The sequence below is a fragment of the Cyprinus carpio genome, chromosome B23 (genome assembly GCF_018340385.1).
Source record: "Cyprinus carpio isolate SPL01 chromosome B23, ASM1834038v1, whole genome shotgun sequence".
Lineage (NCBI taxonomy): Eukaryota > Metazoa > Chordata > Actinopteri > Cypriniformes > Cyprinidae > Cyprinus > Cyprinus carpio.
The window spans coordinates 26,396,146-26,421,145 of record NC_056619.1 but is presented as its reverse complement, the minus strand read 5'-3'; the positions used below and the strand labels follow the sequence as shown (position 1 = coordinate 26,421,145).

Here is a 25,000-nt window from a genome sequence, read left to right as displayed (position 1 = left end):
TCTGCAGAGCTGCCTGCACACACACACACACACACACACACACACACACACACACACACACACACACACACACACACACACAGAGACACACACACAGAGACACACACACACAGAGACACACACACACAGAGACACACACACAGACACACACACACACACACACACACGCACACACACACACACACACACACACACACACACACACAGAGACACACACACCACACAGAGACACACACACACACAGAGACACACACACACAGAGACACACACACACACACACACACAGACACACACACACACACACACACACAGAGACACACACACACACAGAGACACACACACACACAGAGACACACACACAGACACACACACACACACACACACACAGAGACACACACACACACACACACACACACACACACACAGAGAGACACACACACACACACACACAGACACACACACAGAGAGAGACACACACACACACACAGAGACACACACACACAGAGACACACACACACACACACACACACACACACCACACACACACACACAGAGACACACACACACAGAGACACACAGACAGACAGCACAGAAACACACACACACACACACACACACACACAGAGACACACACACACACACACACACATTAAAATCTGACTTTTCCAGGAGTCTGTTTATTTACTTATTTCTAATTATTTTATAAATTACGTAAAAAATATGAATGTCATTTCAGCAATTGTTTAAATACATAAATTTACATATCAGCTAATGCATGTGTTATTTACTTATTTTTTTAAATAAAAACAATGTGATCTATCACATCAGGTTTATATCGGAGGTCAGCCATCCTGCTCTTAGACTGCTGTGACCCTCACACTGACCCTCACACTGACTCACCTCCAGATCACAGCGCAGCTTCTCTTCTCTCTCTGTGCTGCGGTTCAGTTCTGTTGATCTGTGTCTCAGTTTCTCTGTATTCTTCTCTCTGTCTCTCTTCATTCTCTCCATTTCACATTTCACCTTCTGTAGAGTGTCAGTCTGTTCCTGTTCATCGAGGACGCATTAAATTGATCAAAAGTGCCGTTTTTAAAAGAAATGAACACTTTTATTCATCAAGGACGCATTAAATTGATCAAAAGTGCCAGTGAAGACATTTATAATGTTGCAAAAGGTTTCTATTTCAAATAAATTCTGTTCTTCTGAACTTTCTCTTCATCTGTGAATCGTGAAAAATAAAATGTATCACAGTTTCCTCAAAAAAATATTGAGCAGCACAACTGTGTTTCAACATTGATAATAATCAGAAATGTTTCTCTGAGCAGCAAATCATCATATTAGAATGATTTCTGAAGATCATGTGACACTGAAGACTGGAGTAATGATGCTGAAAATACAGCTGCACATCACAGAAATAAAATTACACTTTAACAGAGATTCACATAGAAAACAGCTGATTTAGATTAGAATAATATTTCACAATTTTATGGTATTTTTGACCAAATAAATGCAGCTTTGGTGAGCAGAGGAGACTTTCAAAACATTTAAAAATCTGACTGACCCCAAACTTGATATAAGACAGACGGATAGACAGATCTTCACCTGTATCAGTGTCTGTAGTCTGCTCTTGTCGGCCTGCAGCAGGTCGTTCTCAGCGTTTGCGCTCAGCAGCAGATGGTCTCTCTCGTGCAGCTCCGTGGTGAGGCCCTTAAGGTCGTCGTCACGTGCCTGCTGCGTTATTTCTAAAGATCTCTGTAGATCTGATACCCTCTGATGCAGCTCCAAGTTGAGGACTACACACACACACACAATATCAATATCATACCATGGTCATTCCCACACAAACACTGAATAATGCTTTCGTTACGATAAGCTGAGTCTCTCAAACAACCAAACAAAAGGACTTTTTATTTACTGGAGCTTGTGATTTTGAGAAATATCTCTGCATTCGTATAAGTAACAAACGTCAGGAGACTGCAGGTCTGAGACACACACACACACACACACACACACACACACACACACACACACACACACCGTCCAGCCTGCGGTTGTCTTTCTTCAGGTCATTCATCTTCTCCTCAGTGTTTCTCCTCTCCGCCGCTGCGTCTCTCCTCACCACAGCAATGTCGTACTCCATCGTCTGCCGCTGCGCCTCGCCGCGCTCCACCTGCGCCCGCAACCGCGCCACCTGCGCCTCGTACTGCGCCACCTGCAGGACACACCATACACTCACTCACAAACCACATCAGGAACGCGTCTCAATACAGTCATGTGAAGAGAGTCATCACTGATGTACCAGAAGAGTTTTTGTTAATTTTGTGAATTAGAATTATTATTATTTTTTTATAGTTTCTGTCATTTTTATTCAAATATGCTTATTTTTATATTTTCCATTTTAGTTTAATTTTAGTTATTTTAGTACTTCAAGTTAAATATTTTTTGTTGATATTTTGAATTAGAATTAAATTTTTATATTTTGTTTTTTCTTTAATTTTTTGTGTTTGTTTGTCATTTTTATCCAAATATGCTCATAATTTTTATTTTTTCCATTTTTATTTAATTTTAGTTATTTTAGTACTTCAAGTTAAGTAGTTTGTTGATATTTTGAATTAGAATTAACTTTTATATTTTCTTTTTTTACTTAAAATTTTTGTGTTTTTGTCATTTTTATTTAAACATGCATATAATGTATTTTTTTCCATTTTAATTTAATTTTAGTTATTTTAGTACTTCGAGTTAAAAAGTTTTTGTTGATATTTTGAATTAGAATTAATTTTTATATTTTGTTTTTTCTTTAATTTTTTGTGTTTGTTTGTCATTTTTATCTAAATATGCTTATTTTTATTTTTTCCATTTTTGTTTAGTTATTTTAGTGCTTCAAGTTAAACCAATTGTCTTGGAAACTACAGTTTTCTTCAATTTTATTTAAATAAACATTTAAGTAATAAAAATGTTTTTCTGTCACATGTTTAATTCAGCGACTGTGGTGCATTTATCTTCTAGAAAATCATTGTTTATTCTGAATTTCTAAACCAATTTTGTAAAAATGTCACATTCATTTATAAAACACATTTCAGACACAATCACAGTTAAAAGTGCATGCATAATTTAAGTTATTGACGGTAGAAGTTAATTTTATTACTTTGTTAAACTTTATTTCTAGGATAAGTCTACAGTGTAATTATACATTTAAGCAGTAAGTGATTTTAATTAACAACGTGCTTATGAGATTATGTTTGGTTTAGAGTTAGTTGCACATAATTCTGCATAATTTTCTGCTATTACTGTAGTAAGAATCTGTTACATAACTACAGTGTATATATTATACATTGTCTATAACTTACATGATTAAATATTATTAAATAATTGCATTAAATCTGATTATATTTAATGTTTCACTTATATTTAAGTAATAAAATGAGTCAAGCAGAATGTAGAAAATTGTGGCTGATCACTTTTTATTTATTTGTACACTTGAACGGATGAACTTATTAAATGTAAACTTTAAATGCAATGCAAGTGGCTCTGGATGAAAGCATCTACCAAATGCATGTGTGTCTGAGTGACAGACAGCGGGACGCACCTCTTCATTGTGCTTGGAAGTGAAGTCCAGTTTCTCCTTTTCCAGCTGGTTCATCTTCCACCTGAGCTCAGCTGTGAGAGTGAATCCCTCAGCCGTCTCTCTCTCAGCGTCCCGTCTGTCTCTCTGCAGATGATCGATCACGTCCCGGAGCCTGTGCACACACCAGACGAGGTCATACATGTGCATCTTAACATGCTAGAAACACGTAACAGAGTCTCAGAGGAACCTGTCCATCTCCTCCTGTGAGTTTTGCGCAGACGGCGCCGCGGCTCGCGGGTGAGACGCCCGCAGGGTGGATACAGGGTCTTTACGTTTGGCCCGGTTGCCATGACGAGGACGAACGGCGGGCGATTCTGTGGGCATGAGGTCAACGTGACGCTACGCTCCTGAGATCTGTGAAACAAGAGCATCATTACACTCTGATGATGAACAAATATAACCCTGCAGCACAAAACCTGTCGTAAGGGTCTTTTGTTTTATACAAAGCTGAATAAATAATCTCTCCATTGATGTATGGTTTGTTAGGAGGACAATATTTGTCTGAGATACAACTATTTGAAAATCTGGAATCTGAGGGAGCAGAAAAATCTAAATATTGAGAAAATCATCTTTAAAGTTGTTCAAATGAAGTTCTTAGCAATGCATATTACTAATCAAAAACTAAGTTCTGATATATTTACGGTAGGACATTTACAAAATATCTTCATGGAACATGATCTTTACTTAATATCCTAATGATTTTTGTCATAAAAGAAAAATGTATCATTTTGGCACATACAATGTATTGTTGTCTATTGCTACAAATATACCTGTGCTGTGCTACTGATGGAGGGAACACTTTACTAAAAGCATTAATGTATAATGCATTACAAGGTATTCATAATCCAATTTGGTAACGCATTATAGTTTTAACCAAAGTTACAATATGTTACATCTTAAATTGCTTGCTTGTCATCTGTTGTAATGTAACATACTTTCTAAAGGTATAACAAAGTATATATATATATACAGTACAGACCAAAAGTTTGGAAACATTACTATTTTTAATGTTTTTGAAAGAAGTTTCTTCTGCTCATCAAGCCCTGCATTTATTTGATCAAAAATACAGAAAAAACAGTAATATTGTGATAAATTATTACAATTTAAAATAATTGTTTTTAAATTAATTATACTTTAAATGATCATTTATTTCTGTGATGCAAAGCTGAATTTTTAGGATCATTATCAAATGATCCTTTAGAAATCATTCTAATATGATGATTCATTATCAAAGTTGGAAACAGTTCTGCTGCTTAATATTTTTTTCAGAACATGTGATACTTTTTTAGGATACTTTGATGAATAAAAAGTAAAAAAAAAAAAAAAAAAAGAAGCTATGTTTTTAAAAAATATAAATATTTTGTAATAACAATATACACTACTGGTCAGTAATTTATGGGTCAGTATTTTTTTCTTTCTTTCTTTTTTTTAAATAAAATCAATACTTTTATTCAGCAAGGATGTGTTAAATTGATAAAAAGTGATAGTAAAGAAAATATATTATTAGAATATATATTATTAGAATTTATTTTTATTTTGAATAAATGCAGTTCTTTTTAACCTTTTATTGATCAAATATATTAGACAGCAGAACTGTTTCCAACACTCATAATAAATCAGAATATTAGAATGATTTCTAAATGATCATGTGATAGACTGGATGTTACATGTGACACTGAAGGCTGGAGTAATGATGCTGAAAATTCAGCTTTGCATCACAGGAATAACTTATTTTTAAGTATATTCAAATAGAAAACTATTATTTTAAGTTGTAATAATATTTCACAATATTACTGTTTTTTTCTGTATTTTTGATCAACTAAATTCAGGCTTGATGAGCAGAAGAGACTTCTTTCAATAACATTAAAAATAGTAATGTTTACAGTATTATGAAGTGTTACATAACACTTATAATTATATATATATATATATATAAATATATAAAACAGTATTATGAAGTGTTACATAATTCATGAGCTCATAAAATGCATTATAAGGTGCACTGCAAGGCATACTTATGCATTAAAATACTTTCTTTACATATAAAGTCTTCAAGTAAAGAGTTAGCAGCTACCAAAAATGTCTAAAACAAAATACATGAATGTTTCAGATGGATTTATAATTAACTCTGACAGAGAGAAGGAGAAACAAAGCAATGTAACGTTCATTTTACATAACAAAAAAAAAAAAAACACTTCTTAAACACACTTAAATAATTAAGATGCGTTAAATCTAACGAATCTAACGTTAAAAGAATTTAATGAAACTCGCGTTAATGCAATAAATAACACGCTCTACGGAATCTAACGTGAACGTTAATCGAACTTAATGAAATGTATGTTGTTTGTTTGTTTGTTTCTAAAAGCGATAAACGGTTAAATCGAAATAACACGCGTACAACTAAACACCGACTTACTATTTAAAGGCCCGCGATGCTCGTACATCAGTGTTTGATGAAATATTGAGGCGAAACGAGATAAAATCGTTTAAATCCGTGTTATTATAAAACTCCCTCCGCGTCTGTTTGAATCTGACGCCATGTTTCCTCCTCCGCCCTCACCATGACAACAACCACAAGCGAAAAACAGCGCGAAATATTCCTCAAAACATCAACCGCTGGTTACTTTTAATCAGCACGTATGTTTTTTATTTTTATTATTATTTATTTAGTTAAATGTTTTAAAAAGGGTTAAAATATTCTTGAAGTCTTTATTTTGCCGCTTCCTTCCGCGGAATTTTAACTATTTAACGACCGATGTTAACAAAACATTGATGCGATTTTGCGTTTCAGTTTACAACTACACTTTTAAATTCGCGAGTAATTACACATAAACTCAAATACGCAGTAATCAAACCTAACATTGAGAAGAAACCTGTTAGTAATTATATTTTGGGAAATTACAAATCACCCCCCTCCCCCTCTCTGAGTAGTGGTACATTCCTCGGTCGCACTGAGCGGGAATGCGGACCGAACCATTCCACCGGCGCTGAGGGGAGACACACATTCTCATGCACGTCTCATTCATCGCGTGATAATATTTTTAATTCGCGTGCTTTCCGTTTTGTTTTTAAACCTGGGAGTTATTAAAGTGGTTTCTGAGTGAGCAGATATGCAGAAAGGAGTGAAGGTGAGTTTTTACACACGCAATATGCTCATGTTAGCCCGAGCTAGCCAAACACGGCTAACGTTATTTTATTTACTCAAGTGTCGATAGAAATAAAACGATAATAAACGCATATAATATTGTTTAACAGAAGCAAGTTTATAACCATGAGGCTGAATCTATGTATCTAAGCGATGTATTCGCTGATCCAGTGTTTTGTTTGTTGTTTCTGTGTGTTGGTGGCACACACTGAGTGTTGTTTTTATTAATTAACCCTTTGTGTCCTCAGATGAAGATGAGCACTGATGAGTTTACTCCAGGGGACATAGTGTTTGCTAAAATGAAGGGTTATCCTTTCTGGCCCGCCAGGGTGAGTTTGTATACAGCAGATATGAAGCATATTCATCAGATACAGTACATGAAGTCAGTGTTGTCTTATATGTCTCTCAGATTGGGGAAGGAAAAGCCCCCAAAAATAAGATCCCCATCTTCTTTTATGGAACACACTCGATGTGAGTAAACTGGAAACACACACACACACATATACACACACACACACACACATACACACACACACATATACACAAACAAACGCGCATACACACACGCACACACATACACACACACATACATAAACATACACACACACACACATATTCATATATATACACATACACACACACACACACACACACACACACATACATACACACACACACACACACACACACATGTTTTCATAATGAGTGTATTATAATAGAGTAGGATCATTACTCTATTTTTCTTTTTATTCATTAGTTAATATAGTTTATTCATTTGTATTTCAGTTTTAGTTGTTTTAGTGCTTAAACTACACAAAAATGAGAAATATTGCCTTTGCAACCAGCTTTGTGTTTCAGTTAATGTTTATTTTAAGTAACTAAAATGTTTTTTGATGATTTTATTTTAGTTAACTGTAATAGCTCTGACTATAACAGCGTTTCGCAGTTTTACTGTATATGATGAAATATATTCAGAGTTAAGTATGTATAGAATTGAATCTTAAAATGTATGTGATTTTTGCATACGTGTGGCTTTATTTGTTCCTGCATTTGTTCGGAAATTAATAATAAATATTAGTGAGAAACTTTTTGAACAAATCATGATTGATTGTGAAAACGTGCAAAAGTGTGTGCGTATAAATGCTTTGTGAATTCATTTTTTAATAGAAAATTCAAAAAGAACAGCATTTTTTGTAACGTTTTAAAAAACTCTTTGAAAAACAATTTATTACTACATTAAAAGTATATCCACAAAAAACAAAAAAAAAAAAAAAAACAATAAAAAAAAACAAACAAAAAACTCTTTAGTACCTTAATTTAATATCTCATGTGTTTGATTTTAGGAAAGCATGAACTGATGAAGTATAAACAGTACCCAGAATGCAATGCACGTCGTTTTTGATAATGCTTTTACCAGATGCATCAATGCATATCGTGTCCTTTACTGTTAGCCAGCGCAGTATTTAGCAGGTACTAGTATTGTCTCTCCATCTCTCCTCTTCAAGAACGTTCCTCTTGCCCAAAGACATCGTCCCCTACTGGCCAAACAAAGAGAAGTACGGCCGGCCAATCAAACGCGGCGGCTTCGAGGAGGGCATGTGGGAGATCGAGAACGACCCGGGTGTGGGCCTCAGAGGTCACAAGGTCAGTGTTTATAAATAGTTTTAAATAGTCCAGTTCGTGGGCTGATTCTGATTCAACGGGTGCTCTGCAGTGAATGGGTGCCGTCAGAATGAGAGCTGATAAAAACATCACAATAATCCACAGCGCTCCAGTCCATCAGTTCACATCTGGAGAAAATAAAACAAAAACACAATCAATATATTCTGAAAAAAAATACTCAAAAAACATGCATACTCATACAAAAAAAACAAAAAAAATAATTACAAATACATTTTTTTAAAAATAATTACAAATGCATGTACCGTTACATCCCTCGGTGTCACAGTTTGTGATGTTCTCTGTTATAAAACCACTGGAACATGAGTTCTGTGTTTGTGACAGAAAGCAGCGCTGCTGAAGCGACTGTCAGAGAGTCGACCGAAACTGAAAGACAGGACGAAGAAGAAAGCAGAAGATCAGAGCGAAGCCAAGAACCAGAGCGCATCCCGTAAGGAGTCAGCGCCGAAGAGCGATTCGAACGCAGCGACGCCTCGCAAGAAAGAAACTCCTGTGAAAACCAGCAAAACAAAGTCTGAATCCGTCGCTCCCGCAGACGATAAAACAACCGTAACCAGATCAACACGCTCCAGAGATCCTGAGACGAAGACCGTCACGCCAGACGAGAGACGCACGACAGCGAAGACGGCCGGCGAACGGAGGAGGATTTTACCGTCCGGAAAGATCGTTTTAGCACGAGGAGCGGCAGCAGCGAAGACGCTCTCCGCTCGCAGGAAACACGCACTGAACAGAAAGCTCAAGAAACGGAGAGACGCTCACAATCTCAAGCAGGTTTGTGTGATGTGAGTTTAGCCACCTTTACCCTGAATTATATCAGATGTTAATGTTGTTTTTGTGCTGTAATCCTCCAGCCCTTGAGGATCACGCGCTCTACTGCAGATCTGACCCAGACCTCAGACCAGACCACTGCCGCGCCGCCGAAGACACCCGCTCTGAAGCGGACACGCTCGCAGACTGAGTCTGATGTGAAGGAAGACGCTCACGCTCCACTTCCTGTGACGAGCAGCTCCGCCCCCTCGCGCCCAGCAGGTGAACTCAAGTCTTTTAACAGAGATCTGACATGAAATCTGGCATTAAAAATAGAGAACAGGCATCACTCGTTTCATTTAGTGAGTTATTTTAAAGCTGGCAGATGTGCATAAAAATGAACTTAATTATATTAAGCAGCACAAAAAAAAAAATCAGTTCAAAATTGTGTTCATGCCCTATACTGAAATCTGTTTTATTTTATTTTTGTTCCAAAATTCCATTTTTTAACCCTTTTTTTGGGGGGAGTTCGATTTTATTGATGAAATAAAATTTTGGTAATCAAAAAGTTGCAGCCTTGAAACATAAACAATTTAACAACATTTTTTGTTTGTTTGTTTAAATAATTTCTTAAAAAAAAATTTTCTTAAAACAAATTATTTTTAATGAAAAAAAAAATACCTAATTACTTATGAAGGCCGTATTAAAAACATGTTTAATCAAATTCATTTATATTTTCTCTAAATTCTGTGTTTTTGAATTATGCTACTTTGAGTAATTTATTTCTGTCATAATTTCTTCAGATTAAGCTAATCGTTTTTAGACATCGATGTAACACTGATGAGTAATATTGAGTATCTAATTAAGTCCTGCTTGCTATATTTCCTTCTCAATATTCAGTTTCACTCAGAAATAAGTCCCATTACAGAAGTGAAACACATAATGTAGAGGGTTATTATAACCATAAAAAGCTGCTTATCTGATCAGAGCTGCTGGGTTTACAGATTCAAAGAGGAAACGTCTGGCGGAGGAGCAGACGCCCGCACCAGAAGAACCGGAGAGGAGCGAGGTCGAGAAGATAAACACACAAGACAAGCCTGAACAGACAGAGACGGTGATTAAACCCAAGACGACGAAGAGCGACGTTCTGAGTGTCTCTGAAAAACAAGACGAGACAAAAGAGGAGAAGAAAGCGACAGATGAAGAGGAGAGCGCTTTGGAGATCCGGAGGAGCAGCAGCGGTCTGTGTGTCTCTCAGAGGAGTCAGATCCTGGCCGAGAAGAGGCAGAGCGTGCTGAAGTCACTGCAGGGACTGGTGACGTCCACCAGAGGGAAGACACAGACCGGCGCCGAACACACGGTGCACTGCGAGGAGCCGCAGACACGTCCCGAGAGGAGCCCCATCAAACCCACGGCGGAGGAGGAGGAGGAGGAGGAGGAAGAGAAGGAAGATCCGGAGCAGAACGGAGAGCGTGACAGCAGCAACACAGAGTGAGTGAGATCAGTATTAAGAATTGGAAAAAAATTACATTTTGTACATTTTGAAGTTAAATTATTCTATCTAATGCACTTTGAGAGCTCCAACTTTTTCTTAACTTAGAAAACTCAAGTCAGAAAAAAGTCAGTGACTTGCACCTGCACTTTAAAGGGGACTCAACCCTCATTGTTGTTACCGCGATATCATGATATTGATAATATCGTTACATCTAGGGATGCACAATATATCGGCCACCATATCGGTATCAGCCGATAAATGTTAATTTTAAAGTTATCGAACCGATAAGAAATTTTGCCGATATATCAAAGCCGATAAATAATACATTATTTCCTAACCGCACTGTTCTCCATTATGGTTTTTAATTGCTTGTTTTAAATCGTTATTGTTATAGTTATTTTTACACTGGTATTCGTTATCTTTACTGTTATAGTTATTTTTACACTGGTATTCATTATCGTTATTGTTATAGTTATTTTTACACTGGTATTCGTTATCGTTACTGTTATAGTTATTTTTACACTGGTATTCATTATCGTTACTGTTATAGTTATTTTTACACTGGTATTCATTATCGTTATTGTTATAGTTATTTTTACAAAGGTATTCATTATCGTTATTGTTATAGTTATTTTTACACTGGTAATTCATTATCGTTATTGTTATAGTTATTTTTACACTGGTATTCACTATTGTTATTGTTATAGTTATTTTTACACTGGTATTCACTATCGTTATAGTTATTTTTACACTGGTATTCATTATCGTTATTGTTATAGTTATTTTTACACTGGTATTCGTTATCGTTACTGTTATAGTTATTTTTACACTGGTATTCGTTATCCTTATTTTTACACTGGTATTCGTTATCGTTACTGTTATAGTTATTTTTACACTGGTATTCGTTATCGTTACTGTTATAGTTATTTTTACACTGGTATTCATTATCGTTATTGTTATAGTTATTTTTACAAAGGTATTCATTATCGTTACTGTTATAGTTATTTTTACACTGGTATTCGTTATCGTTACTGTTATAGTTATTTTTACACTGGTATTCGTTATCTTTACTGTTATAGTTATTTTTACACTGGTATTCATTATCGTTATTGTTATTTTTACACTGGTATTCATTATCGTTATTGTTATAGTTATTTTTACACTGGTATTCGTTATTGTTATAGTTATTTTTACACTGGTATTCGTTATCGTTACTGTTATAGTTATTTATACACTGGTATTCATTATCATTATTTTTACACTGTTATTCATTATCGTTATCGTTATAGTTATTTTTACACTGGTATTCATTATCGTTATTGTTATAGTTATTTTTACACTGGTATTCATTATTGTTATTGTTATAGTTATTTTTTACACTGGTATTCACTATCGTTATTGTTATAGTTATTTTTACACTGGTATTCACTATTGTTATTGTTATAGTTATTTTTACACTGGTATTCACTATCGTTATAGTTTTTTTACACTGGTATTCATTATCGTTATTGTTATAGTTATTTTTACACTGGTATTCGTTATTGTTATAGTTATTGTTATTTTTACACTGGTATTCACTATTTACACTGGTATTCATATTTTTACACTGGTATTCGTTATTGTTATAGTTATTTTTACACTGGTATTCGTTATTGTTATAGTTATTTTTACACTGGTATTCGTTATCGTTACTGTTATAGTTATTTTTACACTGGTATTCGTTATCGTTATTGTTATAGTTTTCATTAATATTGATAAACTTGATGTTATAGTTATGGTTATAACAGTTGTCGTTATAATAGTTGCTGATATTGTTGCGGTCATCGTTATATTTACTGGAGCCTGTTTCATAAAACAAGTGTAGACTAACTGATGTAAGCCTGGCTTATTTAGTAAACTTGTGTTATGAAACAGGCCCCTGGTATAGCTTTCATAAATATTATTACATTAATAAAAAACAATTACATACAAATAAACATAATAGTATTATTTTAAATAGAAGACTTTATCATAAAACATAAAATTAAATGTTATAGTTTTTGTTATAGTTAACGTTATCATTATAGGCATTGGTGTAGTTATGGTTATTGTAGTTATGATATTAGTTATTGTTATAGTTATGGTCATTAATGGAGTGTGTTTCTACAGACAGCAGAACAACAGCAGCAGCAGAGAGGAAGAGCGCAAAGGTGAGACACACACGTCACCCAAACAACACTGAATCCGTGTGTGTGTGTGTGTCTCTAACCGCGTGTGTGTGTCTAACCCTGTGTGTGTGTCTCTTACCGTGTGTGTGTCTCTAACTGTGTTTGTGTGTGTGTCTGTAACCGTGTGTGTGTGTGTGTGTGTGTCTCTCTCTTACCGTGTGTGTGTCTCTAACCGTGTGTGTTTGTTGTGTGTGTGTGTGTCTCTAACTGTGTGTGTGTCTCTAACTGTGTGTGTGTGTGTGTATATGTCTAACCGTTTGTGTGTGTGTGTGTTTGTCTAACTGTGTGTGTGTGTGTGTGTGTGTGTGTGTGTGTGTCTCTAACCATGTGTGTGTGTATATGCCTAACCGTGTGTGTGTGTGTCTCTAACCGTGTGTGTGTCTCTAACCGTGTGTGTGTCTCTAACCGTGTGTGTGTGTGCGTATATCTCTAACCGTGTGTGTGTGTGTGTCTCTAACCATGTGTGTGTGTGTGTGTCTCTAACCGTGTGTGTGTGTCTCTAACCGTGTGTGTGTGTGTGTGTCTCTAACCATGTGTGTGTGTGTGTGTGTCTCTAACCATGTGTGTGTGTGTGTGTCTCTAACCGTGTGTGTGTGTGTGTGTGTGTGTGTGTGTGTTGTGCGTATATCTCTAACCGTGTGTGTGTGTGTGTGTGTGTGTGTCTCCTCTGTGTGTGTGTGTCTCTAACCGTGTGTGTGTGTGTGTGTGTGTCTCTAACCGTGTGTGTGTGTGTGTGTGTGTGTCTCTAACCATGTGTGTGTGTGTGTGTGTCTCTAACCGTGTGTGTGTCTCTAACCGTGTGTGTGTGTGTGTGTGTGTGTGTGTGTGTGTCTCTCTAACCGTGTGTGTGTGTGTGTGTGTGTGTCTCTAACCATGTGTGTGTGTGTGTGTGTGTCTCTAACCATGTGTGTGTGTGTGTGTGTCTCTAACCGTGTGTGTGTGTGTGTGTGTGTGTGTGTGTGTGTCTCTAACCATGTGTGTGTGTGTGTGTGTGTGTGTGTGTCTCTAACCGTGTGTGTGTGTGTGTGTGTGTGTGTGTGTGTGTGTGTGTGTGTCTCTAACCGTGTGTGTGTGTGTGTGTGTCTCTCTAACCGTTTGTGTGTGTGTGTGTGTGTGTGTGTGTTTGTGTATCTCTAACCCTGTGTGTGTGTATCTGTGTATCTAACTGTGTGTGTCTGTGTGTGTGTGTGTGTGTGTTATATGTCTCACCGTGTGTGTGTGTGTGTGTGTGTGTGTATCTGTGTTTCTAACCCTGTGTGTGTGTATCTGTGTATCTAACTGTGTGTCTGTGTGTGTGTGTGTGTATATGTCTAACCGTTTGTGTGTGTGTGTGTGTGTGTTTGTATATGTCTAACCGCGCGCGTGTGTGTGTGTGTGTGTGTGTGTGTGATATACTAACCGTGTGTGTGTGTGTGTGTGTGTGTGTATGTCTAACCGCGTGTGTGTGTGTGTGTGTGTGTGTGTGTGTGTGTGTGTGTGTTTCAGATCACTCTCTGTCCGTCACAGACTCGTTGCTCTACCGGCTGCATGGTGACATCAGAATCTCAATGATGCTCGAAAATCCAGTATGAACCCATTTAATATAATTTATAAAGTATATTATGTTCAGTGTCATAATTCTCAGAGCTGCTCCCTGACCCCGCTGTGATTACTGATCAGTGTGTGTCTCTCTCAGGATGTCAGTAAGTGTTTATCGGCTCTGGATGAGTTGAGCACCGTCCCGGTCTCGTCTCGAAACATTCAGAACCACAGCGAGCTCATCGACACGCTCAGAAAGGTACGTAGAGAACAGCTCGGTGTTTTTTGTGGTGGCAGAAAATGACAGTTTTCAAGAAGCAGTCTGTGGAAGCCATGGGATAAAAGAATAAAGAAGTAAATTTGAGTTTATATTTTAAAATTCTGACTTCTATTCTCGCAATTCCAACATTATATCTCACAAATATCCCAATATTTGTCTGAGATACAACTATTTGAAAATCTGGAATCTGAGGGTGCAAAAAAATCTAAATATTGAGAAAATCATCTTTAAAGTTGTCCAAATGAAGGTCTTAGCAATGCATATTACTAATCAAAAATTAAGTTTTGATATATTTTACAGTAGCAAATTTACAAAATATCTTCATGGAACATGATCTTTACTTAATATCCTAATAACATAAAGGAATAAAAGAGAAATGTATAATTTTGACGCATTCAATGTATTGTTGTCTATTGCTACAAATATACCTGTGATACTGATGACTGCTTCTGTGCTGCAGGGACACATATGTTAATAGTAATAGGTTTAAATAGTATTTTGTGCTGTAACTGTAGGGCTAGTACAGTACGTCTCCTGTGAACTGCATATATGAATATTATGTGGATCTATTGTTTAAATCAAATTTATGCATTAGAAGTAATCAAAGCAGATTTCATTCATAGTCTGTCTGTTTAAACGTCTGCGTTTGGCTTCAAATGGCGTCTTTGATGACAGTATTCTACAAAAATGATTTGCATTCTGATTCTGACATCCAGAGGCACAAAACATATATTTTTTTTCTGTTATTCCATGGATTTACCCGTTTCCCTCCACTTGTTCCCAGTGTTCTTCTGTCACCACAATACAAGTGACGTGACTGTGGAGTTCAGGCTCACATGTAACGTGTGTGTGTGTGTGTGTGTGTGTGGTCAGATGCGCTGGTTTCGCGGCAGCGAGGCGATCATGTTTAAAGCATCCATGTTGTACCATCGCTTTAAAAACATCTACCTCATCGGAGACGCCGACGAGACTCTGAGTCAGGAATACATCGACTCACTGCAGGAGGAGAGAGAGACGGACGCCAGAGCAGGTCACACACACACACACACACACACACACACACACACACACACTCACACACACACACACAAAGACACTCTCACTTTAACACATACACACACACACACAGACACACACACACTCTCTCTCTCTCTCCCTCTCTCTCTCACACTCACTCACACACACACACACACACACACACAATTGCTTGAACAATTAGAAACAAAACAGCATCATGAATGTATGTATAGTTTAATATAAAAGACCGAAAACTAATCACAAAGAGTACTTTTTTAAATTTATTTATTATTATAATTATTATTATTATGGTATCGTATTATATTTTTATATGTATATATATATAACAGTTATAATATATAAAAAAAAAAACTATTCAAGTTGTTCATTGTTATTATACTGTGTATCTGGGTTATTACTGTTTACTGAACATAAAATTATTAAAAAGAACATTATCGTTATTTGAAATAAAAATGAAATATAAATATTAAAGTTAAAAATTAATTAAAATAAGAAATTTAAATAAAAATAAAATGTATTAAAGAAATATTAAATAAAAACGTCAAATTGTATTTATTTTTAACAATATTTATTTTTATTTTTTTTTTTAATGTTTTTAGTGACTATAATAACCCTGGTTTGTTCTTTAACATTTATATTCTTCCTAACTACAACGAAAATTCTTGATTTTTAATGTGTTTTTTTAAGCATTTTGATTTAAGTTAGATTATTTTAAAAGAAGTACTTAATCGATTTAATCAAAGTTGATCAGATTTCATGCTAGATTCTGTGGTTATAAGAGTGAGTCTCTGTGTGTTCAGCTGTGAGTCTGACGAGCGTCTGCAAAGAGACCCGAGATACGAAACAAGCGCCTCAAACCACTGAACATGTGCCTCACAGGTATGACATCATCATCATCATCATCAGTGAGCCTCGCTGTCTACACAGTGTCTAAACTCAACCTCATGTTAAAGAAGCAGCTCACCCAAAAATGTGGATCTTTCAAGATCAGGATGAGTTTGTTTCTTCTTCAGATTTGGAGAAATGTAGCATTGCATCAGTGTCTCAGCAATGGAAGTGAATGGGTGCCGTCAGAATGAGTCTAAACAGCTGATAAAAACATCACAATAATCCACAGCACTCCAGTCCAGCAGTGAACATCTGGAGAAGACACAAAAGATGAAAACACATCCAGCATTAAGATGTTTTTAACTCAAATACATAGAGTCTATAATCCATAATAACACTTCCTCCAGTGAAAAAGTGCATCTGCTGTCGTCTCTCACATCAAAATCCAGACACATATTAGTTTAGAGCTGTTTAAAACACTGCTTGATCTGTGCAGATTTCTCTCCTGATTCACACCAGAACACTTTTTCACTGGAGGAAGTGTTATTATGGATTATGGACTCTATGTATTTTAGTTAAAAGCATCTTAATGCTGGATTTGTTTTCATCTTCTGTCTTCTCAGATGTTCACTGATGGACTGGGAGTGCTGTGGATTATTGTGATGTTTTTCTATCAGCTGTTTGGACTCTCATTCTGACGGCACCCATTCACATCCATTGGTGAGAAATTGACGGAATGCTTAATTTCTCCAAATCTGATGAAGAAACACAAACTCATCCTGATCTTGAAAGATCTGAGTGTGAGCACCTCTTCATTTCTGCGTGAACTGCTCCTGTAAGATCTCCAGAGCAGTCTGGTGTTAAAGTGTTGTTTGTGTCTCTGTTGTGGTTGCTCGATATGACTCATGTGTCTCATGAGAAGAGATGCTTTGACTGCTCTCCGCTCTGTTTTCAGGGCGGACAGGAGCTGACGCGAGGAAACCGCCGCCGTTTTTATCCTTGTTGTGTTGCTATTCTGAAACCAGGCTTTTTATCCGCTGTCGGAGAGTTTTATCCTGTCGCCCTGCAGTTATTTATTCCCGCTGAGCGTTTCACCGTCCAGTGCGATTCTTCATGTAAATCACGGGTTCTCTACACGAGGTTTTCCCGTCACAGATGAACCCCAGTGCCATGACGTCAGTGTTTTAGTTCTTCAGTACTTCAGAAAACCAGAGAAAGACACTAATAAAGGTCAGAGGCGGCGATGTTTCTGCTGCCAGGACATCATCAAACACGCTTCGATTTCACTCGTCCGGGCTTCTCGTGAAGTCTGATTTGATTCTGATCAGATTTATGCCTTTTCCTTTTATCACAGAGCATTAGATCACGTCTGCAGATTTAGCTCCACGCCTCCAGACCCATGTTTGTAAGATGTGACACGATCAAGTACATTAAACCCGAGCATTAAGATGTTAAATGGTGCGTGTTTATACACAAGGCAGCTACATGATATTCATACAGTAACACTCTTTCACACACACACACACACACACACACACTATATCTGATCTGAATCCGGTGCTAACACAACAGACGCTGTCTTTAATGAATGCATTTAGCCGTAGATTTGTATTATTAAGCACTTGCATGTGCTTCCTGTGTGATATTACAGTGACTCTGCATTAAACTGATCTTCAGTCCTCACCGGAGCTTGTGTTGTGACTTCATCTGATTGTTGTGTTCAGCTGTGATAACATCTGAGTGCCTTCAGAAAACAGATCACTGCGTTAGTTACTGCGTCACGATCATCTTCAGCTTTCATTTACAATGTGATGAAACCAAAAGTTTATATATATAATACATTATTATATTAATATAATGTATTAATAAAAATACATTTAATACTATGCATTTAATACTGTTTAATATTTTAAATATAAATGTACATATATATTGAATAGGTATATAAATTAATATATGTAAATATTAATATAATAGTATTCTTACGGTGTAGAAATAATACGTACTACTTATGAATTTAAATATTAAACCTGAATTATTAAACTTAATATGTATTAATACCATTATTATATTTATATAATTACACAATTTTGGTTATATAAAAAAGCAGCAAGATTACAGCAGCAGTTTTAAAGATGTTTCCTTTTGAATTGTTTGACTACTCAAACGAGAATGTAGCAAAAATGTAACAATTAATTTGTTTCCTGCTAGCTATATTTTACATACATAAACAAAAATCTCTCTAAATCCCTTTTCTGTATTCAAAGTTGATCTAGACAAGTATGTTATAGAAACTATCCAAAGCTCTGGTCATCCTAAAGCAGTGAAAACTATCTAAATTCATCCCATGTGTTCTCTTAAGGTGTACATTTGTTATATTTGTTTTGTTAACTTGGCAACACATTTCTTTACGAAAATTAACCATGGTTTTACTACAAAAAAAAAAAACACCATGGTTACCACAGTTTAACCATGGTATTTGTAGTAAAACTATGGTAATCAGTACACCAAAAACCATAGTTAGTACACTTTTACTAAAATAAAACCATTGTACATTTTCTGAAGGGATTTGTTTCAGTGTATACTTTTTCTTTTTTCTTTGTTTTTATAAGTGTAGTACTTTAATGGTTTGATGCTATGTACTGTTTAATAAAAAAAAGAAAGAAAGATTCACAACAGTTCTGATCTAAATCAAATGATTCGCTTTTCGCGAACACACTCGAACCGAAGTCCCGATCTGAATCAAAAGAATCATGAACCCGCTCCGAAGATTCGATCTGAATCAAAAGATTCATGAACCGGCTGATATTTCCGGTAAATCTGTGGTTTAGATAAGCCTTTCTTAGAAAATATTAGTCAGATATTGAAGTGAACTGCTGTTTTTGTCATGCCTCAGAAGAAGGCTTCATTCATTTGTTTTGGCAGTGCACCTATAGAAACATTTTTCAGTTTTTTTTTTTTTTTTTGTGAACTTTAAGATCTCCAGAACAGCCTGGTGTTAAAGTGTTGTTTGTTTTTCTGTTGTGGTTGCTCAATATGACTAGTATTGCCTTAAAAAAGCGCTCCGAAGTCCAGCTCTAAGTCAAATGACTCGCGATACACACTTTGAAGTTCCGATCTGAATCAAATGATTCTTGATACGCGATCCGATTGGAGCGCTATGAAACAGTGAATCATTCGTAGTTTCGAAAAGCTCCCATCACTGTATGCTTTTTAAAATTATTACAAGCGATGTCGAAATTCGAAAATGAAAGGCTCCTTTGAAGTGAATCGAGTTTGAATCAATTGGAGCGGTTCCGGCGTGAATGACTCACTCAACTGAATCTGTTTGTGTGTTCCTCCGCTTTTGCTCCTTCAGTCATGTTTACACGACACTGTCAGCACTACTACTGGCTTAACTCGCAGGTTTTATCACATTTACTGAAATGAGCGGGAAAAAAAATGATGTTTACAAATAAAATATCCATATTTCCATTCCAAAGATGCTTTCCATGTTGATGCATCCAACAGAAATCTAGGAACATATTCAGGTGAGGTGTACTGCTAACTAGTGAAACACTCCATTAATATGACGAGCTGCAGCTTATTCATCCAGCTTCAATAAAAAGAAATAAATAAGAACCTTATGACTGGTTTTGGAATTAATCACTCTTTCCTGAGTTATTTTAAAACATTTAGGACTCCTATTACGGAAGTCTGCTGGCCAATGAGCGAAGCCTGCCGTGGCTCATGAATATTAATTAAGACGTGACAGTTACAGGCAAAGTTAGAGCCGATTAATATTCATGAGCGGTGGTAAACCGGTAATTCTGCGTCCGGTTCACGCAGACCGTTGATGAATGACAAACGGCTGTTCATACCAGCGCTTCTGGGTGATTAATTGAATTATAAATTATAAATATTATAGAAATTACACCGTTTCTAATCACCAAGGGCGCGCGTGACGCGTTGATGGGCGTGTCCGGTGCACCATACGTCACGCCTCCAGCCGACGACGTTCGGCGTCAGTACCGAAAAACTGACCGTTACCGACGGAGTCCGCCGCGAAGAACCGTCTCCAGCAGCGGAGAAGCCAGACTGATCCAGATGTACGACTGTTAATCCGATCTCAGGGAATCGCGCGCCATGGCTCGGGTCGGTAACGGAGCGGACGGCGCGGAACCGGAGGAGGTGAGTGTCCGTCTGATATCTGACCGCAGACACCGGCCGTGTCTCCGAACCGGTCTGTGCTGACGATCAAACGGCGCTTGTGTTGTGCGGCGGACGCGCTGTTTAGGGCACTCATTAGGCGTTGAGCCGCTGGCACACTACATAGGGCTCTCTTTCTCTCAGACGCGGAAGTCGCTGGGCGTTCGTCTAGATTTCTTCAGAAACTCGACAGTCAGAGATTTAATTCTATATTGACTCGGTGTCAATAATAGCAGATGTGCGTGCGTGTTCAGGTAAACGTCATTTGCATATTTATACAACGGCGGTGACGTCATAAAGGTTAAGCACGACGCGCGTGCACTTATAAACGAAAGTGCTGTCGGTCCCGTGATACAGTGTTACATTCTTGTATTGAAATAATAACAAACAGAGATTACAGTGCGTACTAAACATACCAACAACCTTTAAATCAATGATGGCTTAATAGTTAACAGAAGAAATACATAATATAAAGAAAAATATTAGTAGTACAATGAGTAAAAAAAAAAAAACAGTACCATGGTACAGTGAGAGTAATATTTTTTTATTTAAATAAAAATACGTTTTTTAATGAATTATTAGCTTATTATCAACAAGCCAGTTCTTGAATTGAGCCTAGTTTGGAAAACCCTGGTGTTATGATTTTAATGATGTTTATATAAAAAAATGGAACGTATTTTCTTTCTCTTTGCTTTTTTATATCAGAATGGTGTGTTTAATTGAAAGTTCAAAACAAGTTAGATTTAAAAAAAAAGTAATCTAAAAGGTAGTCAGAATAAATTGAGTATCCTAGACTACATTAATAACTACAGTTCAGCTCTGCGTATCAGCGCCTCATTTCTTATCTCATATTGTCACCTGATAGAAATGTTTCCATGGCAACCAGGTGCTTCAGCCTGCTGTCGTGGGTTGGTAAGCACACACACACACACACACACACACACACACACACTCGTAACAGTGCTGTGTGTTTCAGATCATCTGATGAAAGGCTTTTAAAGCGTTCAGTGTGTGTGTGTGTGTGAGAGTGTTAGTGAGTGTGTGTGTGTCTCAGTGCTGCATGATGTTTATTTATTAATGATAAACATCCGAGGCACTGTGTGTGTGTGTGTGTGTTTGAGTGTTAGTGAGTGTGTGTGTGTGTGCAGCAGATCCAGTTACCTTCACTCTCACTGACTTTGTGTCTTTTCCACTGCAGATTGCTTGTTGTTGATCGGACACAGATAGTGTGTGTGTGTGTGTGTGTGTGTGTGTGTGTGTGTGTGTGTGTGTGTGTGTGTGTGTGTGTGTGTGTGTTTGAGCCGGTGATCTGTAGCCTAACGCGTGTAATCCACTTATGCTATTACAACATTACACTCCACACACACTCCTGCCAGAGACATACACCAATCTTTATAAGACTTTAAATAGTTTGAAAGGGCAAACTGGTTTACCAGCGTTCCAGTCAAAGTCTGTGGATCATTCATAAAATCTGCTGCAACATATTTACACTCATTCACCTTTGTTCAGTGTGTGTGTGTGTGTGAGAGAGAGAGAGAGTGTGTGTGTGTGTGTGCTACAAAATCAAAATGTCATGAAGATCTTTGAAGCTGAGATCATGTCATTGTAGGGCAGTGCAGTTGACGATAAAATATTTATTAATGTTGAAGGTAAAACACTATTGTTCTTTTCTTCATAACGGATGTATTGTTTTTTGAAGTGCAGTTTGACAGATGTACTGAAATACTGATCAGAGCAGCAGACTCTATAATAGAATGCAAAAATGATATATATGAAATAATATATGTAATATAATATATGTATATATATATATATATGATATGATATAATGTAAAATTGTGAAACTAAATAATTTACTAGAAACCTGTTGGGTTTTTTCTCTAGTTTCATCCAGAGTGATTTATAGAGGAATCTCTGTGAACATTCACTCATCATCCGCAGGGGGTAGAATTTAAAAATAGTAATTGCTTGAGGCCAGAAACACAATAAACTACTGATACACGCTTCATAATTCCAGACGGGACCACATTCCTCCTTCAGCGAAATTAGAAATACAGGAAGCACAGAATAATGAGTCGCCTGACAGCTTGTGATGTGAGAGATTCTGACTGAGCCTAAGTGTTTTCTGCTTCTATTTATTATTTTAATATGTTTACTATTTTTTTTATAGTTTTTAAATTACATTTGATTTTTTTTTTTTGAATTATTATTTTTTGGTACTATATATTTTTATTTTTTAATATTTATTTTATTTTTAATGTATTTATCTATTTATTGTTTTATTTTAATACTTTTATTCTTTTATTAATTTTAGTTTTGCAATATTTCTAATTTCTGTGGGCCATGTTTTGTCTGCAGGATATGTAGCTTCATGCCAAATTAAAAAAATTGCCACCAAGGCTGTATTTATTTGATCACAAATACAGTAAAAATTGTGAAATATTATTCTAATTTCAAATATCTGTTTTCTGTGTGAATCTCTGTTAAAGTGTAATGTATTTCTGTGATGTGCAGCTGTATTTCCAGCATCATTACTCCAGTCTTCAGTGTCACATGATCTTCAGAAATCATTCTAATATGATGATTTGCTGCTCAAGAAACATTTCTGATTATTATCAATGTTTAACACAGTTGTGCTGCACAATATTTTTGTGGAAACTGATACATATTTTATTTTTCAGGATTCACAGATGGATAGAAAGTTCAAAAGAACAGCATTTATTTGAAATAGAAATCTTTTATAACAATATAAATGTCTTTACTGTCACTTCTGACCAATTTAATGCATCCTTGATGAATAAAAGTGTTAATTTCATAAATGAAGGCATCAGGTTTGCACACTTCTGTAAATGTGTGTTAGTGAAAGTCACAGCTGATCTGAACTCATGCGTGTCACCTGATCACATGATCAAACACACGTTAATGTTCATCTGTTCTGTTCGTTTCAGGACTGTTTTGAAGACGCTTTCGATCGCATCCCAGTGTGAGTATCTGATCAGTGTGAACACAACACTTCAGATCATCCGTCAGATTTCTGCGGTCTCAGTGTGTGTGTGTGTGTGTGTGTGTGTGTGTGTGTGTGTGTGTGTGTGTGTGTGTTCAGGGCATCTAAGATGGATCTGCGCACGTCTATAGAGGAGTGCAGCATGGCCCTCAACCTCGTCCTCAACAACAAGTTCTCTGAAGCGCTGGATCTGCTCAGACCCTGGTGAGCCACTGCTCTCTGATCACTTTGATTTTGTAATCACGTTGACATGTGCTTTTGTTCCTCTTCTGTAAGCTGCTTTGCTGCTAAATGTAAATGTCAAAATTCAGTTTCAGTTTAATTGTTATTAGTTTCAGTTCATGTGGTCACGTGAATATTAAGATTCCATTTTTTAACATTAACTGCATTTGTTTATTTCAACTAACAATGTAAAAAACGAATACTAATCAAATTAATTTATTTAATATTTACATTTATAAAGTGGATCGTTCTGGTCCTTGATTCTGATTGGTTGAGCCACGTTCGAAGCTGTTATAAATTACTCTACAAAGTAACACACACCTTTGTTTACTTCTGCGTGTTGCTCGGCAACCACTTTGTTGCAACCACAACTGTTTCTGAGGAACTACATTGTTTGGTGGAAGAATGCTGTTTTTATTAATATCATTACACTTTATTTGCTCTGTTTTATTCTGTGAAACCTTACTACATATATGAAATAACCATTTTCTAAAAGCAATAATCCCCGTGAAGCCGTGCTTTACAGTGAATTTATAACAGCGAAGGGGGTTTTAGGCACTCCGCTTCGCCTCTTAGCGGTTATAAATCCACTGTAAACCACGGCTTCACGAGTCTTATTGCTTTTATAGACTCAGCTGGTTATGTCTAAAATGAAAGTAAACAGTTGAGAGAGAAACGGATGCGTGTCTGTATATTAGATGCGTGCAGCTCTTAAAGGGACAGTACTGAACATGCTGCCGACTGTCATTAAAGCGATAGTTCACCCTAAAATTTAATTTCGGTCATCATTTACCAAACCTGTAGCTATTAATTTCTTTCTTCTGCAACACAAAAGAAGATATTTTGAAGGATGTGGGTAACCAAACAGTATCTGATCCACATTGACTGTGATTCACTTAGTTTTATTCTATTTGTTCATTCAGTTTCTTGAATTCTCCTGCTAAATACAATCACCTGAATGTATCTGAATGTAACTAAACTCAGGAAGTGTGTATGGTGATGCTGTGTTCTGCAGGTGTAAGG

The 25,000-nt window shown here is 36.5% G+C and overlaps 3 protein-coding genes across 3 annotated transcripts in view; 2 read left to right on the top strand and 1 right to left on the bottom strand.

Moving 5' to 3' along the window:
• LOC109061585 (coiled-coil domain-containing protein 171-like) overlaps positions 1-6,203 on the bottom strand; it is an 18,031-nt gene extending 11,828 nt beyond the window's left edge. Inside the window, exons 1-7 of the mRNA XM_042750895.1 lie at positions 6,042-6,203; positions 3,813-3,979; positions 3,587-3,737; positions 2,038-2,212; positions 1,603-1,793; positions 901-1,047; positions 1-13 (exon numbers count right to left, since the gene is read on the bottom strand). The exon at positions 1-13 is cut by the window's left edge and continues 80 nt beyond it. Of these exons, the coding sequence (XP_042606829.1) occupies positions 1-13; positions 901-1,047; positions 1,603-1,793; positions 2,038-2,212; positions 3,587-3,737; positions 3,813-3,949 (814 nt within the window). The 5' untranslated portion in view covers positions 3,950-3,979; positions 6,042-6,203. The remainder of the gene's footprint in view (positions 14-900; positions 1,048-1,602; positions 1,794-2,037; positions 2,213-3,586; positions 3,738-3,812; positions 3,980-6,041) is intronic.
• A 225-nt stretch (positions 6,204-6,428) lies between these two features.
• On the top strand, positions 6,429-18,246 carry LOC109089679 (lens epithelium-derived growth factor-like). Its single transcript, XM_042750882.1, has 13 exons — positions 6,429-6,753; positions 7,019-7,099; positions 7,180-7,241; positions 8,276-8,414; positions 8,775-9,221; positions 9,302-9,479; positions 10,202-10,688; positions 12,841-12,881; positions 14,385-14,464; positions 14,575-14,676; positions 15,571-15,727; positions 16,536-16,614; positions 17,519-18,246. The coding sequence occupies exons 1-13, from the start codon at positions 6,736-6,738 to the stop codon at positions 17,532-17,534; spliced, it is 1,887 nt and encodes a 628-aa protein (XP_042606816.1). The 5' UTR covers positions 6,429-6,735; the 3' UTR covers positions 17,535-18,246.
• A 2,155-nt stretch (positions 18,247-20,401) lies between these two features.
• LOC122141951 (tetratricopeptide repeat protein 39B-like) overlaps positions 20,402-25,000 on the top strand; it is a 16,105-nt gene continuing 11,506 nt past the window's right edge. The window contains exons 1-4 of the mRNA XM_042750883.1: positions 20,402-20,733; positions 23,700-23,734; positions 23,855-23,959; positions 24,993-25,000. The exon at positions 24,993-25,000 is cut by the window's right edge and continues 124 nt beyond it. Of these exons, the coding sequence (XP_042606817.1) occupies positions 20,689-20,733; positions 23,700-23,734; positions 23,855-23,959; positions 24,993-25,000 (193 nt within the window). The 5' untranslated portion in view covers positions 20,402-20,688. The remainder of the gene's footprint in view (positions 20,734-23,699; positions 23,735-23,854; positions 23,960-24,992) is intronic.